Below are 23,829 nucleotides of genomic sequence, written 5' to 3'. Positions count from 1 at the left end.
ATCTTTTAACTATTACTGAGACAATGTGGGAATGGCCAACTCTCTAATGTTGTTAAAACTTTGGTCCGACTCTCGTATTTTATGAACAATTTCATTGGTTTAAACATATTTTTTTAGCTCGATTGCGAAACAAGTTCTTGCAACTTATATCAATCACTGACTTTCGAGTCTGCTTCCTGGAACCAACCAGTACTGGTGTCATATGAAGAAACATGGTCGTGACACTAGTTAGGCTCAAACCCATGATCTCTGGAATGAGAGGCAGACACCTTAACCACTAGGCCACCTCCCCCCTTTCAATTTCATTACCATCATCCATGTAAATACTGCAAATTCATTTCTGAATGTTTTGTCTTATGTTTGCATGTGACATTGTACATGTATCTGTATTTGTATAGAAAGAAAATAAAAGCAATACGAAATTACTCTAGCAAAACTCTATTCAGAAAACAATAATCAATTTATACAGTTTAAATGATAAAAACAGAATGAACAACTGCTCTTGGTGTTAAATGTCTTCCTGTCACCACCGAATTCGTCCGCTCATCACAGAAGCTGTCGTCGAGATTAATAATATACTAGGCATTCTGCGCATCTTAACAATAACCGCGCATTATTTAACCAGAACACGTTTATATTAAACATTATTTCTAAAATAAACTCTTGCTTCAAACAATCAAATACTCTTTTGGTATGACTACACTGGGTATTGACAAGTCGTTATATTCCTGTATATTTGAAAAGGATTTATAGCCAAGTTCTTTATAAACATCCTTGCATATTTTCTCCATTTTCTCAACAATTTCCCATTTTAAAGTTTTTCTCCACCAAAATGCTGTATTTCTTTTTCGCTCCGTCTCAACAGATGTTGCGTTCTTAAGAGCCGAAAGTTTAAGGATTTCTGGGTAATATTTCTCATTTGTATTCATACCTAAATATTTATATAATATTTTAGACCTGTTTAAAATATCAACGCTAAAATCTTCGAAATAAATAAATCTGAATCTATCTGGGAATAATTGTTGAACTTTTTGACCTTCGCGAAAATCGTAAAGCATTTTATTGCACAAAGATTCAGCATTTTCTATCCCCGACTTGGTCGTGTTTGAAGGGTACCAATCGGTCTCAATTCTAGAATTAATGATGGCACGTGGATCTCTGAAAAGATGAATGGCCTTCAGATTGGCACGTGATTGCAGAACAGGCGTCAATAGATCTGTTGTAAGTCGTAATACTTTTGTGACTTTATGTTTAGAATCTTTACACGATTTCGGTATGTGTCGTTGAAAGCATGTCTGAAAATAGTGGAAAAAGCTCTTGTGTTTCGAACACTCCCTCATTTTGTTCCAGCTTGGACCTGTTAAGGGAACAATATAAAATGCAGTTTAATTAAGTTTTAAAGCATGTCTTGGTGTTTAGCACTTTAATTTGTAAAACTACTTGTATCGTTGCTAAGTAAATCAATCGTTTAATGTTTACATTATAATCAAGCTATTATTCACTGTTAATTAAAAGTTTTTGTCACTCCGTGCCATGGCGTAGCTCATCGGAGTAGTACGGACGCGTGCGTAAACTAAAATGTCGTGTCACTCCTCAATGCGTGCATAATTGAAGAAGTCAACGCAGGACTTACAAGACAACGTACATTATCGCATGACGACGTCGAGAGACAGCATCCTTCTTATGTATACATGTTCATGTATATTCAATACGAAAACGAAATCAAGATTGTGTAGAACATAACTTGACCATAATTATGGCGACAAAGAAAAACTTGTTTCCACTACAGACAAGGTAAGATTTCTCAAATCTAACCATGTGTTTTTGACCTATTAAACAAACAATTAGATTTTTGTAGTGTCCTGCATTGAAGCAAGACTTTGTAAGACAAGACAGGACTCTTGTCGTGTTTTCAGTCACGCACCCGTCACAAACCTTTCTAAACTCGTGTTACCGTATGTCTGTGTTAGGAAGACTAACAACTGATTGGTCAAATTAAGAATTGTCGTGTCATTAAAGTGTAAAAATAGAGTGAAATAAGAATCCCTAAAGAAAGCCCCACGCGGCAAAATTGAAAATGTTGCAGGCTCGGTTTGGTTAAGCCTGTTCATGGACAACCGTAAAGTGCAATATACCGCCTACGCCCCTAGCACCGGCTTAAGCAGAATTCAACATTAAACATGAACTAGTAAAATTTAGAATTTTGAGACACCCGCAGATGTGTTCATAAGGCGATTATTATGGAACCTTCAATGTGATACGTTAGTGTCATTCCATGAAAAGCGGCATATGGTCCCCAAGTAAAATAAGTCTGAGAGGGAGTCGTACGTTAAACTTGCACTGATATTGGGGTCATCATACTTCAATGCAGGAGAACCCTGTTTACATATATAATTAATCCAATGATCAAGAATTGATCCTGAGAGTTCTAGTTAGTTGCAAGAGTACGCCCGTTGAGGTAGTACCAGTTAAGAAAAGTGATACGTCAACCCAGGGCTATGATTCTAAAGCACGTTCTCTGTCAACGCTAAATTTAACATCGTTGATTTACGACAAAAAAAGACATAAACTGTGTTTTAAACAACAGAGGACTATAATTATGACGACATACAACACAAGACGTCAGTTTTTATGGGTTTTTTTCTCCAGAGTTTCTGAAATTAATAATTGGGCGATTTTGAAATGGTTATAAAATATGATGTTTTTTCCTCAGATGCCCCTCGGAACAAACGGGCATCACAAAGAAGTTTACTTCCTATATTAAAGTTTTAAACAAGGAATCAAGACATAGTTAAATTGAGCGTGACTGTATATAAAACAAGAGGGCTATGATGGCCGCCGCGCATGCGCAGTCGTGACGCTAAAGAGGCCCCCTATACTACTTATTTCCTATATTAAAGTTTTAAACAAGAAATCAAGACATAGTTAAATTGAGCGTGACTGTTTATAAAAAAAAATTATAATAAATTTCGTTCCTAAAAAATCACTGTCTTGTATGTACGAAAGTTAGAATGTTAAAATCGCAAATATATCAGATGTCTTGTACAAAAACGTTAAAGGGCCTCCATTTAGTGCGATCATGATGTGTAATTCGGCTGGTTGTAATTCAGTTTGTTTACGTGTTTAACGCTGATCATTTCATTTTTATTCCTTAGGAATATATTTTATATATTTTTTTCTCTAAAGTAATATTGAATATTAATAGCAGTTTACACGATAGTCACAAACGAGGCTTTGCATCAACTTCAGGATTTTTTTCTATTCTGATAGGTAATTACAAATTTATATTATATTGTTGTTCTTTTTTTATTTTGAATCTCTCTGTTAATATTAATTGCATAATACATTATGTTGACCGTTTCATCAGTAAGCAGATTAATTCTCCAATATTCTTCAAAAATAGCGATTCATATTTATAACAAAAACGTTTCAAGTGGATAAAGGGTCTAGAAAGCAGATAAAATTGAAATCAGATCAAATAATAAGTTGGTAAAGAAAATATAGGATGTTTGTTTTGCTCGACGTGTAGTCGCGAGAAGGTATCTTTTCGTCTTTTAAAAAACATTTGTCTTTTTGAGAACACTTCGTCTTGACTAACAACTTGAAGCATTTGGGGTAAAATGACAACAATGACGAAAAATGATCTAGTCTTTGTGAATAAAAGGAATTGATTTGTGTTCAAACATCTGATTAATTCGAACAAAAATCAGCCATCTTACACCTCATGATCGCACAAAACGGATGCCCTTTTACGTTTCCGTACTTGTACCCTTTTTCTCTGTACTATATTAGTCATGACGACTTACCTGATTTGGGTGTAACTAAAGATTCAACAATTATGCGTTCATAGTCTCGGAACTGACAATCGTAGGTTTTGTGTAAGACACTTTTAGCTATCACCAGAGAACAAGGAGGTCGCCTGAAACATAAGAACTCTGTTTATCAATAGCTCACTGTAAATAACTTTCAAAATGCAATTTTTTAATTTATCAAGATTTCAAAATAACGATAACTACGGAAACGTTAATGGGTCTCCATTTAGTGCGAGCATGAGGTGTAATGTGGCTGATTTTTGTTCACTTTGATTAGATGTTTAACCAAAATCAATTCAATTTATTCACAAAGACTAGACCATTTTTTGTTATACTTAGTCACTATTCTAAAAAAAAACAAAAAAAACAAAAAACGAATAGATACCTTTAGGCCTAGACAAAAACTTCAAGCATATCGAGAAACGGTTCGACGAAATAAACTTTTTTTCCGTCTATTCTTTGTGAAATTGATTTCTGTAAAACATCTAATTAAATAAAAAATCATTCGACTTACACATCATGATAGCACTTTTACTTTTAAATTAGAAAGCCGCGAGTTGGATGTGTCGCCTTGTGAACAATAATTTAGCAGAAATGGCCACGACAAAAATAAAATATGATTTTGTTTTGTTTTTTCCAAATTTTTTACACAATACAAAACATTTATGCATATACATACATTATATGAGATAAACGTATAAGGAGGAATAAAAGATTTCTTTTTGGAATCTACAAAGTTTATAAATATAGTAAAGATATTAATTCAATAGTATCTTAACAGAGTTGACAAATATTTAATACCAGACTTATTTTAGTATAACATAAGCAAAAGATTCATTTTCGGAACTTATTACTTTACGATTTTATAGAACTTATTTAACATAAAGGAGATTTTCCAATTTTACATTGAAGATATATTGAAAAAAATGTCATTAACTCAAGGGAAACAACTCCTACTATCTTAAAATTGATATCCAGTTAAGAGTTGCACCTTTTGTCATGAATACTTTATGCATTAATATCATAAAAAAGATTAAAAAATACCAAAGGTCATTCATTGTGTTTAAAAAGGAAAGATACAAAAAAGGGCAGTGGGTGCAATACAGAGTGGATCAAGCCTAACTAAATGATCTTAAAAAATTAGTCTCAATTAGGCAGCAAAGAAATATATTTTTCCCATAAATTGTCAAACTTTGAAACTTTATTTTCTTTTTGCACTATATAATTGTGTTCTCAGAAGAATAACGACATATTTTTAAAAAAAAAATGAACGCTTGGAACTGTGTTCTTTAATTTGCATCGATATTAAGAGACTAAACAGTTCGATCAAACATTATAGTTATGTGATCAGCATATTGGGATAATAAAAATTAAGAATTATATGTATTAAGTCTGATACTTTTTATATTTCATAAGTAATGCAAGAATTTCTACACATAATATGAAAATGTAAGGGGATAGGGGATCGCCCTGACGACAACCACGTTGTATTTGAAGCCAGTCTGACAAATTTCCATTTATTGTGACACAAGAATGAAGGTTTTTGTAAAATAACTTTACCCAACTTATGAAATTTTTACCAAATTGAAAAACTCTAAAACTTTATGCATAAATGTTCATGATATAGAATCAAAGGCTGTTGCAAAATCAATAAGTAACAACATTCCAGGAATTTGATGATCATCTGTGTATTTCATAATATCATAAATAAGTCTGATATTGTCACCAATGTATCTTCCAGATAAGAAATTAGTTTGATCTTCACTTATAAGTTTATTTAAAACAGTTTTAAGGCGTTGGGCAATACTTGCTAAAGCAATTTTGTAAGAAACATTTATTAAAGAAATAGGTCTCCAGTTTTTAATATAATGTTTATCTTTGTTTCCTTTAGGGATGCATGTTATAACCCCTTGTTTAAAGGTATCTGATAATTCGATAATTCTCCTGAAACAAAAGCTTGGTTAACTGATCTAACTACAAACTGACATAAATCATTCCAAAAAAAATAAAGAAAGCCGCTGTAAAACAACTACTGCCTGGGGAAGAATCATTTGATATTTTTTTTTTGAGTGGCTAACATTTCATTGTAAGATAAAAGACCATCAAGTCCTTTGCTTTCTTCATCATTCAGTTTTTGTATGTTATTATTATTAAATAAGCAGTAAGGTTGACATTATCTGTTTCCCTTAAAGTATACAAATTTTTGTAATGACCAGCTACTTCTTGTAGAATTTCATTTTGATCTGTAAGCAAAGTATCCGATATATCATATAAAGAATTCATTGTTTATGAGACATAATTTCTGTTTGCCATGTTACAACAATATCTTGATGGATTTCCCCTTCTGAAATCCATTTGGCCTAGATCTTATAAAAACATCTTGCATTTTCTTATTTCGGAATTTAAGTAATCCTTCTTTTTTTCATCTCAAACCTGGACATTAATGTTTGACTGTCTTTCTAAATTACCAATTTCTATCATCAATTTTTCCTGAGTTTTGTCTTCTTGTTTTTTTAAAAGATGAATATGAAAGAGTTTCCCCCTAATTTCCATTAAGAGTGTTTCAAAAAATAGTTTATCATCTATTATAAAACTTATAAGATTATTACTTATATTTTCTAATTGTACCTCTGTTTTTTGGGTCTCAGAATCATTTTGTAATTTGACTTGGGATATAAGGGATTTAATTTCATTAACATACTGTGAATCTTTCAAAAGGGAATTATTAAATTTCCAGTATGAAATACCTTTTTTAAATTTGCCAAATTGAATACATAATAAAATCATGAAATGATCTGTTCTATAACCTAGCACAATGTCAACACTACTCATATCTGTAAAAAGATTATTGGAGATTAAGATAAAAAAGCCTAGCTCTTTTTATAGGGTTTCTTTAAAACCAAGTATACTGCCTTTGTTCTACAAATTGTTCCCTCCAGCAATTAAATTACATTCAATTATCATATCTAACACAACTTCCCTGGCCTTAGGGTTATTTATGTTTAAATAATTAAAGCAGTCCATATTCTTAACACCATATTAAAGTCTCCTACCATATTCTTAGCACCATATTAAAGTCTCCTACCATTATACATGGGTTTTCTAACTGTAAGATTTTCTCTTTTATATTGTTGTAGAAGATAGGGTCATCTCTATTTGCTCCATATATACAAATGAAAGTGATATCAATATTTGAAATGCATGCATGTATAAAAAGTAAATTAGATCTACCATTTTAATCTGTTTCAAGACTTTAAAGTTTTAAGTCAAAATTGTTATTAATAAATATTGCTACTCCTCTAGATTGACTATCATAATTACTGAAATAGCATTCATATTCCCACTGCGAAGGGATATTATTATTAACTTCTTTGTTAGTAAAATGTATATCTTGTAAAAATACACGTTGTATTTTTCCCTTTTAAGTAATTAAATACATCTTTTCTTTTTTGGCTATGCCCTAACCCATGAACATTCATTGAGAAAAATTGATATTTTCAGTCATTATGTCAAAAAATCCCTAAAACAGTAATAATATTTGACAATGCAAAAATTATCAGTTTTAAAAAACTCGTCTCTGCACTGCCCAACCTATTTTATTCTTGAAACATATTTCCATTATGAAAAAGAAAATTTGGAAAAAAACAAAACAAGAAGGCTGTCTGTGTTTTGTTATATTTTAAACACTTCTTTTACTATAATATTGTTTAATTTAATGTGACCTCTAATTAAATTATGTTTTACTTCACCCCACCATAACCTTTTTGTGTATATATATAGAAGACATACATGCATATTTATTATAAATACAAAAAACATAAAAAAAGAAATTATGCATTATAAGCAACATCGGGACTAACCATCTATATAAAGAGTAGGCTGACATATACTTAAGTATAAAACATTAGCTTCTTCATTTTTCACAAATCACATATACTGAGTACATAATATATACTGTAGTAATCTCTAAAAACAAGATTACGGAAAAAGAAGCGCAATTCAATATTTCAGAGTAACTGTCTGCAATTGTAATATAAATCCGTGTTTCTTCCAAGTCACAAACAGTTGAATTAATCTTCTTTTTCACACTTTACAGTAAAGGACTTGAGAGATCTGTGTACATGTCTACCTTAATCTTTCTTCCGTTTGTCAAAAGGACAATAATTTTGCCCTCGTCTGACCAACGGTTTTTCACTTCCTCTTTTTGAGACAGTTTTTCAAGAAGTCTTGCATTTCTTAATGTAAGATCCTCCCTGATCACCTGGGTTGATCTTTTTAATTTCTTCCTGGCCGAAATGACCTTGAGTCTATGTGTCCTATATATGAATATACAGATGACAGGCCTGTTGCCATCAACAACAAATTTCCCAATTCTGTGTGCGATATCGATGTCTGTAGGATCAAGATCAATGTCTAATTTGTTTTTCAAGAAAGTTAGTACCTTTTGCTCCATATCTTCTTGTGTTTCATTCTTGTTGGTATCGTTCATCCCATAGATCCGGATGCTGTTTCTCCTGGTGTATTGCTCAAGCTCATTCACTTGATGCTCATTGTACCTAACTCTATCGTGATTGTTGTTGATTTTTTCGTTAAGCTCCTTGTTCCTATTTCGAAGTTTTTGGTTTAAACAGTATTTATTTCATATAATACAAACATATACTATTATGATACAACAACATTATATAAACAGGATTGAAAAAGAAGTCAAAGACTTATGTAGATTTCTTTCCTGTAAATTGTAAAAATAAAGCAAATTTCATGCTCAGCATTCACTTGATGCTCATTGTACCTAACTCTATCGTGATTGTTGTTGATTTTTTCGTTAAGCTCCTTGTTCCTATTTCGAAGTTTTTCATTCCCCCCCTTTACCTTTTGTATTTCTACTTTCATATCACTTTCTGATTTTTACAGATATTCTATCTCCGTGTGAGCTTCTTGAATTTTGCTTTTCACTGACCTTATCTGCTCATATACTTATCCAGATCTGCCTTGATCTCATCACTTATGCCTTTTTAAGTGTTTTCAAGGAAAAGGCAACAAAGTTTTCACTGACAAGTCCCTCCAGACGTTCGTCAAGCGCGTTTTCAATATATTCTTTGGAAACCAAATTATTTACCTTCTTTTCTAACCTTTTGTCTATGTCCATAAGCTTTTTTAAGTCCGGCTGACTTTCTTTTGGTGCCATCATTTCGTCAATTTTTACCTGCTTTCCACTTTCGTCCTGAGTATCAGTGTCTCTTTCAAGTATATCTTTTCTGTGATCCTTTTTGTTCGAGTCTGGCATTTTAGGCGACCCCGTCAACGCCGATACAGTTCCCGATTTTTTGACAGGCCCTCACGCCCGGAACTTCTACGTCTTGTGTTCATTTTATTCCTTTATTTTTTTGAAATTGAAGATAGTAATATTGACGAATGTTGGTCAACACAGACGCAATCAAACAAAGTATGTTACTTAACAGTCACTCACCAATCCGTTTTTTCCGTGTTTTATGTGTTGACCGCCATAATTTTTCTTTGGTAGATTCCATTGTCAAGTATAACCACAAAAATAGCCTTCTAAATCCAATATTTACATCAAGAACATCATTGACGTTATATTCCAACATTTAAGTCCACGAAACTTTTTATCTAAATAAATGCACTTGAAAGTTTATTAAATCCAGGTTATACTTTACTAGAAAGAATGTTAGTTGTTATCACCTGTATAACCTTGACCCTTTATGAAAATTAACAAAGGGCAATAACTCAAAAAATAAGAAGTGCAGAGCAGCAGTTTCTATGCACTGCACTTCTTATCAATAAGATCTATCATCCTATGAAGTTTCAAGTCCATAGCTTTTATAATTTATGAGAAATGACCATGACATAAATAATGTATGAAAATTAATAAAGGGTAATTACTCAAAAATAAGAAGTGCAGAGTACCGGTTCTAACACACCGCACTTATTATGCCCCCACTTCAAAGAAGAGGGGGTATATTGCTTTGTATTTGTTGGTCCGTCGACCGACGGACCGTAGACCAAATGGTTTCCGAGTGATAACTAAAGAACGCTTAGGCCTAGGAATTTCAAACTTGGTATAGTGATTGGTCATGACCAGTAGATGACCCCAATTGATTCTCGGGTCAAGGGGTCAAAGGTCAAGGTCACATTGACCTTGTAAGTAAAAACGGTTTCCGATCAATAACTAAAGAACGCTTAGTCCTAGGAACTTCAAACTTGGTATGGTAATTGGTCATGACCTGCAGATAACCCCTGTTGATTTTAGGATCAAGAGGGGCAAAGGTCAAGGTCACATTGACCTTGTAGGTAAAAACGGTTTCCGATCAATAACTAAAGAATGCTTAGGCCTAGGAACTTCAAACTGGGTATGGTGATTGGTCATGACCAGCAGATGATCCCTTTGAATTTTGGGGTCAAGGGGTCAAAGGTCAAGGTCACCTTGACCTTTTAAGTATTAAAGTTTTCCGATCAATAACTAAAGAACGCTTAGGCCTAGGAAGTTCAAACTTGGTATGGTGATTGGTCATGACCAGCAGATGACCCCTATTGATTTTGGGGTCAAGGGGACAAAGGTCAAGGTCACATTGACCTTGTAGGTAAAAACGGTTTCCAATCATTAACTTAAGAACGCTTAGGCCTTGGACCTTCAAACTTAATATGGTGATTGGTCATGACCAGCAGATGACCCCTATTAATTTTGGGGTCAAGGGGAGGTCAAGGTCACATTGACCTTGTAGGTAAAAACGGTTTCCGATCAATAACTAAAGAACGCTTAGGCCTAGGAACTTCAAACTGGGTATGGTGATTTGTCATGACCAACAGATGACCTCTATTGATTTTGGGGTCAAAAGTCAAGGTCACATTGACCTTGTAAAATGTGACCTTGTAAGTAAAAACGGTTTCCAATCAATAACTAAAGAACGTTTAGGCCTAGGAACTTTTATTTGGTAAGATTTGTAATAACTTAAATTGCTGCACACAACCTATGGGGTCACAATAATTATTACTTTGTGACTAGTCACTAGATAACCCTTATTAATTGTTTGTTCACTGGGTCAGAAGTCATGCATAATAACCTGATCACATGACTAATTGGCTGCCGATAGGAAGCATACATGTTTTACAAACATAGCTTGTTCTTAATGAGATCTATCATCCTATGAAGTCTAAAGGCCATGGCTTTTATACTTTAAGAGAAATGGTCTGGAGAAAAATAAAGTATGAAAATGAACAAAGGGCAATTATTAAAAAAATAAGACATACAGAGTACCGGTTCTTATACACTGCACTTTTCCTTAATGAGATTTATCATTCTATGAAGTTTCAAGTCCATAGCTTTTATACATAAGGAGAAATAGCCCGGACAAAAATAAAGTATGAAAATTAACAAAGAGCAATAACTCAAAAAATAAGAAGTGCAGAGTACCGGTTCTTGTGCACTGCACTTCGGGTTATTAAAGGAAGCATGCATACCAAGTTTGAAGTCATCGGACTTATAATGACTGATTTATGCTCTGGACAAGCTTAAGGGGACACCGACACCGACGCCGATAGCGACGCCGCCGACGCCGACACCGACGACAAAAGTAACCCCTATATGTCGCCTTTTTCGAGGCGACACAAAAACAGAAGTATATAAATGACCTGTTCAAAATAAAAACAATAAAATCTTCTAAACAAAGCAATTTTCCTTAAATTCTAAACTGACACCAGGCTGAGATTTTTTGCTTCCTAAAATTTAGAGACTCAGGCCTCTTTCTAATTAAGTTAGAAACACAAGGTAGGTTCGAGCTCTACACATATCACGGTAATGTTCTCTTTAACCCGGGAAGTAGCTAAACGTTTGTATTGTTAACTTGAAATCCCCGATATTCCAATGGAATATCCGAATTCAAAGTTGGGCAAATACATTGTATAATTTCAGCAGGTTTAATGACAACGTATGCCTTTTCACATATACATGTATAAACAAAAACATATTTACTTTAGGTCAGCAGATGCCTTGTCTTGATATATCTCCCCTGGCTCCACATTTCTGACATCAAATATGCAAAAGACAGACAAATATTGACCAAAACACTCTGCAATTTTTTTCTTCACAAAAATCATATTCTATAAAGAAGCATATGATGTCACTGACAGATATTTCGTTAGAATTTATTAAATGAGTGAGACTATTAGGCTGATAAAAATGTTGGAGCACCACAACATATACCGTATTCCGGTATATACCGGACAAGGCGCTTGAATGATTAAAATCAAAAATGCTATAAATTTGCCTTTTTACCCGCCAAAATGCACAATCTAAATAAAATCTTCACACGGACTTATGTACGATTATGAATCAAAACTTTTAAAAACAGCGACGAAAAAGAGCGTTATTGTTCTACTTTGTGATCATGATTTCTGCTAGCGACTCCAACACTGTTCATAGTGAGTTAAATCACAGGAACTTGAAATTCTATCAAATAACCAATATTAATTATAATATCCAAATATACCCCCTCCCCTATATACTGTTTTTTTATAGTATATAGGGGGTATATTTCGCATATTATCGTTAATAGTGATAGAATTTTAAGTTCCTGTGGTTAAATCCATTTTGAATAATGTTCACGAGACAGCTTGCGCATAAAACCTGCACATACCTGCACTCTAGACGATCAGCTCTACATACCATCCTGTTGCCATGCCAATAAGTCCACTGTGAGAGTTTCCATAAGGGTTCGTATACATAAAACGAATCTGCTCTATATCCGAAAACCATACCAGCAAAAGAACTTCCGGCTCTCATGTAACTGTTTAATAGTAGGTCATAGTATTGTGCTGGAGAGAAACATAAACCAAAAGATGCGACACTGAATAGTCTGTTTTTGAAGTTTTAAATAAAAAAGCTCAAATGTGTTTAAATAGGAAATAGAATAAAAGATAATTCACACACATTTACAGGACAAAGGTTAATAAACCAAGTGCTATACGACAAAATACCGTTAGGTTTTACTCATTTCTGTTATAACTTTAACCTTAGATGAAAGTCAATCAATTTTTCCATATTTTTATCGTCGCCCCCACCCTTCCCACCATTTAATAAATATAGAACATGTTAGCTATTTCTGTAATAAATTTAAAAAGAAATACATGTACGTAGATTTAGAATGATATTTAACGTAATTTTGAATATTTCAATAAAACACGTCTTTTTCAGCAATTTTGGAGATATTTAAATAAAAACAGTTGGTTTGTTACTAAATATCAAATAAAGGAGTAGATCGCTGCGACTGTTAAAAGTTTGTTTTTCTTATTACGTGTGTCTGTGATATGAATAATAAGGACTACTGAAAAACACACTTACATTTAAGAACCGGCTTTTGGTGATAAACGTCTTTACAGTCGTTGATGAAATCTGTACCTTTATATATAAGTACGCATTTATTAGCACATGTCAGCTTAAAATTTTATATATATTTTTTATTATTATTATTATATTATTATTATTATTATTATTATTATTATTATTATCTATACTGTGTCGGTGTGACGTAAAACATAATAAAACAAACAAATAAAAGAATAATATTAAATTATGAATACATTTTACGAAATAATGATCTTATTCCAGATTAAGTATATTTCAGAACATTCGCTAACTATGTTTTTCATTCTTCTTTTGAAAAATGACCCCCAATAAAGAGGTTATCATGACCTCAGTAGAATTCCTATAAAGAAGTATGAGAACATTTTTGCAAGTTTATAGATAAATAAAAGAGATCATTATGGTTTGAAGATTATATGAAGGATACATACCTGATAAATGTATGTTCGTCCAGTATAAACATGTGATACCTGAATGTAAAATAAAATCTAATTGCAATGCTGTTCAAAAAAACTGAACAAACAAACAGAAAAAAAACAACGTCTACCTGCATTGAAAAATGATGAATTCAAGAAATTGGGTATCTTTACGTAACGCTGTAATAGCTCTGTTTGCATTTATTTACTGTCTTACAGTAATAATAAAATTCACAAATTTTAATTGTCACATAAGTCATACTGTTCTAATTATTGCGCTAGTTTCAACGAATAAATTTTAGAATCACCCATTGGTTTTTATGCCCCCGCCATATAATGGCCGGGGCATATAGTGTTACCCTGTTCCGTCATTCCATCATTCTGTCATTCCGTCATCATCAGTTTACGTTCATTATCTTAGTAACGGTTGCAAACATTCAACTCAAATTTGACATATGGATATGTCATGTAAAATACAGGTCAAATTTGAATTTGGTCATGGTTCGATGATTTTTGGCAGAGTTATGCCACGTTCATTATCTCCCCAACAGTACATCACATTCAACTCAAACTTGACATATGGATATGTCATGAGAAAATACAGGTCAAGTTTGAATTTAGTCATGGTTCAATAATGTTTAGCAGAGTTATGCTCCTTTCACATTGAAAATAATATGAAATTTTCAGTTTCCGTTGATTATCTCCCCAACAGTATAACACATTCAACTCAAATTTGACATGGATTTGTCAATAGAATGCGCAGACCAGGTTCGATCAATGATTTTTGGCAGAATAATGCCCCTTTCACTTTGAAAATAGTATGACATTTACAGTTTCTGTTCATAATCTCCCCAACAGACATATACAACTCAAATTTGACATATGGATATGTCAAAGGAATGCGCAGGTCAAGTTGGAATTTGGTCATGGTTTTATGATTTTTTGGCACAGTTATGTCCCTTTCACGTTGACAATAATATGAAATTTTCAGTTTCCGTTCATTATCACCTCTAGGGTATTACACATTCAACTCAAATTTGACATATGGATACATCAATGAAATTTTGTCATGATTTGATGATTTTTGGCAGAGTTATGCCCCTTTCACTTTGAAAAAAAGGAAATTTTCAGTTCCCATTCATTATCTCCCCAACAGTTGTACATATTCAACTCAAATTAAAGATATGATAAGAATGCATTGGTCAATTTCGAATTTGGTCATGGTTTGATGATAGCTGACAGAGTTATCCCTCTTGAACTTTGAAAAAAAATCTGAAATTTTAAGTTTCCGTTCATTATCTTCCCAATGGTTGTACACATTCAACTCAAATTTAACATATAGATACATCTTAGGAATAAGTAGTTTAAGTTTGAATTTGGTCGTGGTTCAATGATTTTGGACAAACTTATCTTTCCTGAATGTTGAAAAAAAAGAACTTTCAGTTTCAGCACTCATCCTTTTGTGGAAATGTATGTAGCAATTATTTTGGCTACAAATATGCAATATGCAATTTACAAAAGGTTAAGACTGAATAAATTTCAGTGCCTTGAACATTATATAAAAATGGTTTGTGTTAACATTGAAAAGTTTTAAGGGCTTTGAACTTAAATAAAAAAAAATTATGCAAACAAATTTGGAACTAAAAAATATAACATCTGAAATTTTGGCTGCATGCGTGGGCATCCGTGGCAGGATGACACATTTCTGGACAGCAATGTAGGAGCACATTTGTCTCGGAGCACATTTGTCTCACGAAGTGTGACCGATGTGTTCGTAAACATTCATATTTGCAACAAATTGGAAATGAGACAGATGTGTTCGACACACAATAGAAAGGACACTCGAAGCACATTTGTCTCACATTTTTCCATAAAATTCTTAAAAGGTAATAAGTATGCCCATCTGTTTGCCGGCTACCAGCCATTGTTCTGTGTTTTCTGTATTAATAATACCGTTTTAAGGTCACTTCCGGGCAGTCAAAAACTTCCTGCCTCTGCATAGGAGTCATTTATTAAGTTAAAGAATATCCCTGTGCTGCATGACACAATGAAAATTTCTACAAGTGTAGCATCCAGAACCTAAACACATATGCAGCAAGTCTATTCTTATCGTTATTAATTGTGACACGTTTATTTTCAATGCTTAAAGTTTTATAAATGATTTATGGCACTAGAAATATCTAAGCAAAAAACAAGGTAGTATCTACGGTGGCATAAAGGGGACATAAAATTTTCTTATTTATTACGTGCGCACACGATAGCTTTTACGTGGCCTCGCGATACTATTACGTGCGTACGCGATAGCTATTACGTGCGCACGCGGATATGTATTCCGCATTTGGACCCTGACCTGGATCCTCGCATGAATAGTTCGACGCCCCGTGTATGTGTCGAACCTACAGCGGTTAGGGGCAAGTGGTTTTTAGAAATCACTCGGCCACGGAGGTCCTTAAATGATCTATGGAAGAAAATAAGAAGACCATTACACACGTATTTTCTTTCATCCGAAATACATGTATGACAAATCGTCATTTTCCAAGAATAGATACAATGTCGGAGTATCCCGTACCACGAGATTTCAGACTGAAATGTCTTAAGATAGGGCAAGTACGAATTTATTAATATTCAAATAATTATTTCTGAGGAAGTTAGATGCTTGTAACCCAAAACAAATTCGCGATAAAGTCATAAAAGTAGCAAAATGTAAACAAAGTAGTATTTTGACTTCAACTGTACAAACTGCAAAAAAAAGCAGCAGATGAAAAAATGTTTCAGGTAATTAGCCAATGAATAACTTTTTGGAGCTATAAAAGTATACCAAAAATAAAAAGCTTTTGAGGAATACAAATAAAAGCATTTCTCAGGCATAATGGGCCTTAAAGTGATTTTATGTAGACTATAAAGGGAATACTACGTAGCGGTATATGACCTGGAATCAATTTCTTGTCTCGCGTCAACGAACGAGATGCGAAGCCAGACGCGAGATTTCGGCGAGATGCGAAACGAGTCACGATATTGTATCATTCAATATCAACCGATTACGGTGTTCCGTTTGGAAATAAGTAACATTTTTGTCTCCCTGAACAGCTATGCCCAATGGTACAAAGGTGAAATTGAGATGGTACGATGGTACGCTGATTAAAACACGATGGCACGATGGTGAAATCACGATAATACGATGACACGATAGGGGGAAATAATATTGTTTTCATCATCATGCCATCGCAGTTCCATCATATCGTACCATCGTATTTTCACCATCGTAACATCGTCTTTCACCATATGACCATCAGGTTTTCATCATTGAGCCTTCGTTGTTTCACCATCGTACATTCGTTGTTACACCATCGTAAAATCGTTGTTTCACTTTCGTACCATTGCGTTTTCACCATCGCTCCATCGCGCTTTCAGTACCATCGTGCCATCGCGCTGTCACCATTTTACCATCTTGAACGGGATTTAGTATGTTTCAGTGTACGCCAATCAATTTCTTGAATTAAAGATATAATAATTAATAGTTCACTTCAGGTTTTCGTAAAGAAAGCATAAGCAAACCAATTGTTGATTACAATTGGCATGAGGTAAAACGGCGAACCTCAATTCTAAAAAAGAATTTCTGTCGTGGGGAAATATGTGACAAATAATTCATAAAAATGACATGAGACAAATGTGCTTTCTTGTCCCTTAAAAACGCATGAGACAAATGTGCTTTCTTGTCCCTTAAAAAACTTGATCGGAGCACATTTGTCACACAAATGAAATTTTTTGGGTAGACATTTGAGGTCCCATTTGTCTCATGTGGGACAAATGCGACCGCATCGGTCTTACGTAAGACAAATGTGCTCCGAGACAAATGTGCTCCTACACAGCAACGCCTTCTTTAAAATTTATATATTCTCAGTAGGAAACCTAGCATGTAATTGTTTAGTTAACACTATTTTTAGGTATTTTTATCTTTTTTCTATCTCAAATCCATACATACATTAATGCAACAAACTCTGATTATTATATACACCCAAAACAAAGAACTCTGATCATTATTTACACCCAAAACAAACACATACCATTTATAAACCACTTATTCAAAAAATCTTTTCAAGCTCTAAACAACTTATGATCAAACAAAGCAATAAAATCGCCACAAAATAAAGAACACAAAATGAATTATTATACACTCTTACATACAGTATAAACTATAAAATAGAGAAAACATTCAACCAACAATATTAACTTCACAGAATCTAATCAGCATCAGAAAACAACTTAAACTAAAACACACAATATTTACAAACATCTTTAAAAACAAAGCATTGTAGGAGCACCTTTGTCTCGGAGCACATTTGTCTTACGTAAGACAAACTTGTAAAAACTTAATTGTATTACTAATGTGCTCTGATCAAGTTTTTTTAAGGGACAAGAAAGCACATTTGTCTCATGTTTTTTTAAGTGACAAGAAAGCACTTTTGTCTCGTGTCATTTTCTCTGAATAATTTGTCACATATTTTCCAACGGCAACATTTCTTTTAGAATCGATGATCGCCCTTTTTGTCATGTCAAGTGTAATCATCAATAGGTTTGCTACTTTTTTTAATGAAATCTTAAACTTAAAACTTATTAATTCTAAAATATCTAATTCAAGAAATTTGATTGGCTGAACCTGAAGGCGAACACTGAAACATACGGAATCCCGTTCACGATTTACAATGGTGAAAGCGCGATGGCACGAAGGTACGATGATAAAAACGCGATTTTACGATGGTAAAAATATACGATGGTGAAACAACAATTGTACGATGGTGAAACAACAATTGTACAATGGTGAAACAACGAAGACACGATGATGAAAACATGATGGTACGATGGTGAAAACAAGATGCTACGATGGTGAAAATACTATGGTACGATGATGAAACTGCGATTGCATAATGATGAAAACGCAATATTATTTTCGCCATCGTGTCATCGCATCATGATAATTTTACCATCGCGCCATCGCTGTTTCATCATCGTGGCGTCGTGTTTTCACCATCGTACCATCGTAACATCGCGCTTTAGCCATTGTACTATCGTGCATAGCGGTATAAGGAGACAAAAAATATAACTTATGTCCAAATGGAACACATTGGGTGATATTTGAACGATCTGTGGATGTTTTTAAATTCAAAATTTCACCACTTTCGTGTTAAAATGTTGAATTCTGCTTATGTCCGTGCTAAAATTTCACCATTTTCGTGTTAAAATGTTGAATTCTGCTTATGTCCGTGCTATTGGGGCGCAGACGGTAGTTTGCATTTGACAGTATTGTCCATGATCAGGCTCAATCAAACCGAGCCTGCAACATTTTTAATGTTACTGTTCTGCACTTTCTTAATGCAGGCGTCACACTTTAGCAAAATTGACACCAGATGGGCACACAAATATGGAATTTTGAAATTTCGCGCGGAGATTGGTCGACAGCCCCTCAACAGCCGAAGCAAGTACGATTCCTACAGAAGGTCACACGATCGCATCCGATCCACAAACGATTCCTACCAAAGTTCTAGCGATAGTATCAGATCCACAAACGAAGTCACCTCAAAGATACCAATTTTTACCAAGTAGTTTACCCACAGGACACGCGAAGGTCACGACGTATTTTGAGTACGATGCGTTGTTACCACCGTACGTGGTAACAAGTGACCTCCGGGTGGTATAAAACCTTCGGTCAAACGCGGCAAATTTCAATGGCAGATAATATTAAACTTTATTTTGGATCTTCATATTACTATCAAAAACAATTCTATTCACATGAAAATCTATGATAAAAGATGGTATAGTAAATTATCAACATTTAGATGGAGACGTACCGCATGCAACATCTTGTAGGGTATATAAATCTCAGTAATTTAAATTCGCAAGAGCTTGTAGCAACGTAAAGGACTTTAACGAACGAAATATTTCCATTTCTAGCAAGCTACTCTAACAGGGCTACCGCGATTATAAATTTAAATTACGTAAATATTTTACAAAATTTACAATCGTAACTTTGATTTAATCTTAAAAATCAATACTGATTTCAAAGCACTTCTGCGACAAGGGATTATCCAGCCTGATTTTTAATGGGATGTTATTTACAAACTTTGTATGATCTTGGGTCATTGTAATTTTTCTGTTGTCTTCACTTAAATTATTAAACTTTTTATTAAAAGAGGTTATGACCCTACTGCATACTTAGTGTTTAACACTTTTACAGATGGACGCTACGCTTTCCTCTGTTGATAACATCTGACGGACCAAGTGGGAGACTCAATGATGGACAGTTCTTAAAGGCCTTTGGGGCTGAACTGCCTTACTGTTCGTCTTCTTTCTTGCTTCCTTGGGCCCCTGTAGGAATGGGGTTACTTTTATATGTGTCTACATGATCATTTCAGTTTTCACATTTTGTAACCATAACAACCGTTAGAATTTTACTTGGCGGGGATTCACTTTATTTGCACTGTTGCGTTTAAAACAACATGGTGGGGCTAAGAGTGAGGTTTGGTGCACCATTAACCGGTTTAAACTCCCCAGCAGTACTTGAGATGCTGACCGTTCCAAGGCGGTGCCCCTTTGTGTTCCTCAAATATATGTCTTTGTTGTTTCATACTGCTTTGGTGACATATTTGTTTGTGTCCCTTGTTGTATTGTCGTCTACGGTAAGTATCTTCCCTTTTGCCCCTAGTTCATTTTCTTTTATTTTGCCCCCCCCCCCCCTTCACCGAACCTCCTACCCCTTTCCCTTATGTCCTTGCTTTGTGGGCCAATCAATCAACCAATTATTTGTTTTCTTTGATTTCCTTGTCGTGTGTGTGTGTGTGTTTGGGTTTGTTTACCCTCGCCACCGGAAAGAGACCATATGGGCGAGCATATACTTCATTTATAACCTTTTAAAAAGGGGGAGCTGATGTTTAATTACTAATTGTTTATATCCGTAATGTGTTTATGTGCATACCATATCCCCCATGACAGGGTAGTCTCTACGTACAACCTCTGCCATGGGAGGAAGATTGGGCAATCCCATACTAAGTTTGAGAAATCTAAAATTTAATAATTAAAAGCACTTAATTTAAAATCTGCCAAGACGTTTATATAGGTTATCGTCTTTTATAACAGGACTAATTAATATTTAATATAGCTAAAAAAAATTAAAATATTACCTATAGTTGTAGAGTTCGCATACTTGCGAAGAAGGCATGTCAGGAACGTTTTCTGACCAATTAATTGTGGGCTGACTGTTATTTATGTTGGTTTCTATTTAAATGTTATAAACCGTATACATCGGGATGTATATAATTAATTACATGTTTGTAATAAGCAGAGTTTGTTTTAAATTTTGTAAATTTTGTAAGTTCTACCGAACACCCGCTTTATAAAGTTAATTTTGATTGGTTTAGAGAGGATTGCCTCCTTTGTCCTCATTGGTCTAAAATTTCTTCTTTCTAAATAAGGAGGTCAATCCGATTTTCTTAAAAGTTCTGCAAGTTTTTCTGTTGACCTATTTCGACAAGTTTGTCGCGCGGACTGGATAGAAATTTTGCGGGTGCCCGTTGCATTCCAATGTATACGAGTTTTTACCAACTTTATTTCTAAATTAAAACAAATATAATAATTAAAATGTGGTGGAAACGGCCTTATCTATTTATCACTGTCTCATGGTCTATAAATTATTATGCATCTAGATATCACACATAATAATTAATCTTCTATTACCTAAACAATTCATAGAAGAATAAGAAAAAATCTAAGTCCCAAATATGGCTAATAATAATAACTTGGTTACCCATAATGTGATGAGATAGTCTTTTTGTAACATATTTAAGAAAATCTCATGCTTGAGTGAACCCGTGATAAACGTATTGCTCCATATGGGGGCACGGGTTCACGTTTACTAGTATTAAGGATACTAGTTTATATATACAGGAATAAAAAAGATAGATAATAAATAACACGGGGCAGGGGGCAAGGGGATATATACAATATGGAGTCTTTTTTGACATTATGGGTAATCTGTAGCCAGCATTTCATTGTCGGTTACTATTATTTCTTTTTATGTATTATTTTAGTGATTAGCCTGTCCTTGTTCTACCCTGCACACTGTCCTGTTTTTGTGGTTCTCCTGGGCTCCTTGCCACTAGTTCTTGTTGCTGGGTCGTGTGGGGGTTGCGTTCATTAAATCCTGCAGGAAATAAACTGAAAATAAGTGTTCATTAATTGCAAATAATGGAAGCTTTTGATGTCTCTGTAGAGATGTGCAATACTGACAGATGAGGAAGATGGTCTGAGTGAGGCTAACCTTTTATATGTCCACCATGATGATATGCAACGCTTGATCCACTCAAATTTGCTTTGTTCGTACTCATCGAGGTCCCGTCTCGATGACATCTTACCAAAATACGACGGCGACACGACGGTATTGCGGCGGCTTCACGTAGTCGTGTACCCTTCTTAAGACAATCGGGAATCTTCGTGTTTCCTTCGTATTGTCTTCTTGAGGTGATTGCACCGATGATCACAAGAAGTAAAGACGAAGCCTTCACGATTTGACAAGCTGGCTTTATGACGGCCTTACGAAGCGCAAAATTGGCATACGAATTCAACAAGAAAACGAACCTTCGCAATGTCTTCCGGCAATTTTTTGGCATGCCAAAGATTTTGCGACCGCTCACGAAGTTGCTGCCGGAGCCAAAAAAAATTTAGCCGCGGGTCATACGATGGCAAAAGATGCCCTCACAAATGGCCCGATGTTATTTTGATCAGATCCGAATTCGAACATTTCCAAATATTCGTGTGTCCAACTGATGCCAAATTCGGAACAGTGTGACCCCTATATTAGGGATTGCTATTTTCTCTTTTTTATCTTTTTTCCGCGTCTCGCCGGAATCTCGCTTCTCGCTTCGCATCTCGTAGGTCGACGCGAGACAAGAAAATTCTTCGTAAATAGTTTTCCCTTTATATTCTATATAAAACCGATATTTTTTCAAAGAGCTACAAAACATAGCTAGACCCAGTTTAGGGAACAAATCCTTATGCCAATTGAAGAGATATGACATCTCTGATATAATATAATGAGAAAGTAGGGTTTATGTATCTTCTAAGAAGGATTTCTAGTGTCACATTTGTTACTGGAAAATCACTTTAAAAACTTTACTATGACGTAGAAGAACCACCAATATTAAAATTGAAATTCCTTGCCTTTAACCGCTGTAGCGTTGACACTCACTCGGGGCGTCGAACTATTCATGCGAGCCAGCCTGCCCAGGGTCTTAAAGCGAGATACATATCCGCGAGCGCACGTGATAGTTATCGCGTGCGCACGCAATAAATACCCCTTTTGAACGAAATAGCCATTGCGTGCGCACGTAATAGTATCGCATGGCCACGTAATAACTATCGCGTGCGCACGTAATGAATAAGAAAATCCTATGTCCTCTTTATGCCACCATAAATACTGCCCTTGTTGTTGCTTATTCATTTATAAAACTTTATGCATTGGAAAGAAACGTGTCACAACGATAAGAATGGACTCTTTGCATATGTGTTAGAGTTCTGGATATTGCACTTGTACAAATTTTCATTGTGACATGCAGAACAGGGATATTCCTTAAGTTTATATATGACTCCTATGCAGAGGCAGGACGCTTTTAATTGACCGGTAGTGACCTACAAACGGTATTATAAATACAGAAGACACAGAACAATGACTGGTAGCCGGTAAACGGACGAGCTTAATTATTACCTGTTTAGAATTTTATGAAAGAATGTGATACAAATGTGCTTCGAGTGTCCTTTCTATTGTGTGTCGAACACATTTGTCTCATTTCCAATTGTCGCAAAAATGAATTATAACAAGCACATTGGTCAAATTTCGTGAGACAAATGTGTTCCGAGACAAATGTGCTTCTATAAAGCATTAACTATGATAATCTTGACAAGACAAAATCACTCAATACAACTCAACCAATATCAACCAAATATCTCAGATATAACTCAACAACCAAATATAATGCAACAACAAAAAATACTAATTACAACTAATGAACTCTGATCAATAAGATCGCCACAATTAAATTCAACCAACTTCAACAAATCAACAAAACTTCCTTCAAAACAATAATATTCTTTCCTCTTCAAAAAAATCCCTAAATTTTACCAAAAAAATAATAAACAAGATCAACAAGGAAAGGCGACGTTCATTGAACGCAACCCC

At 34.5% G+C, this 23,829-nt stretch overlaps 1 protein-coding gene across 3 annotated transcripts in view; it reads right to left on the bottom strand.

Moving 5' to 3' along the window:
- Positions 1–422: 422 nt before the first annotated feature.
- LOC132752885 (uncharacterized) overlaps positions 423–23,829 on the bottom strand; it is a 29,881-nt gene continuing 6,474 nt past the window's right edge. For all 3 annotated transcript variants that reach the window (XM_060743281.1, XM_060743279.1, XM_060743280.1), the window contains exons 2-7: positions 13,620–13,658; positions 13,168–13,224; positions 12,464–12,641; positions 11,800–11,850; positions 3,807–3,919; positions 423–1,357 (exon numbers count right to left, since the gene is read on the bottom strand). In XM_060743281.1, coding sequence (XP_060599264.1) covers positions 669–1,357; positions 3,807–3,919; positions 11,800–11,850; positions 12,464–12,609 — 999 coding nt within the window. In that variant the 5' untranslated portion in view covers positions 12,610–12,641; positions 13,168–13,224; positions 13,620–13,658 and the 3' untranslated portion in view covers positions 423–668. The remainder of the gene's footprint in view (positions 1,358–3,806; positions 3,920–11,799; positions 11,851–12,463; positions 12,642–13,167; positions 13,225–13,619; positions 13,659–23,829) is intronic.

The sequence above is a fragment of the Ruditapes philippinarum genome, unplaced genomic scaffold (genome assembly GCF_026571515.1).
Source record: "Ruditapes philippinarum isolate M1 unplaced genomic scaffold, ASM2657151v2 ctg421_1_1_1_1, whole genome shotgun sequence".
NCBI classification, from domain to species: Eukaryota; Metazoa; Mollusca; class Bivalvia; order Venerida; family Veneridae; genus Ruditapes; species Ruditapes philippinarum.
The sequence above is the reverse complement of the archived record's forward strand: the minus strand, read 5'-3'. Positions and strand labels throughout refer to the sequence as shown.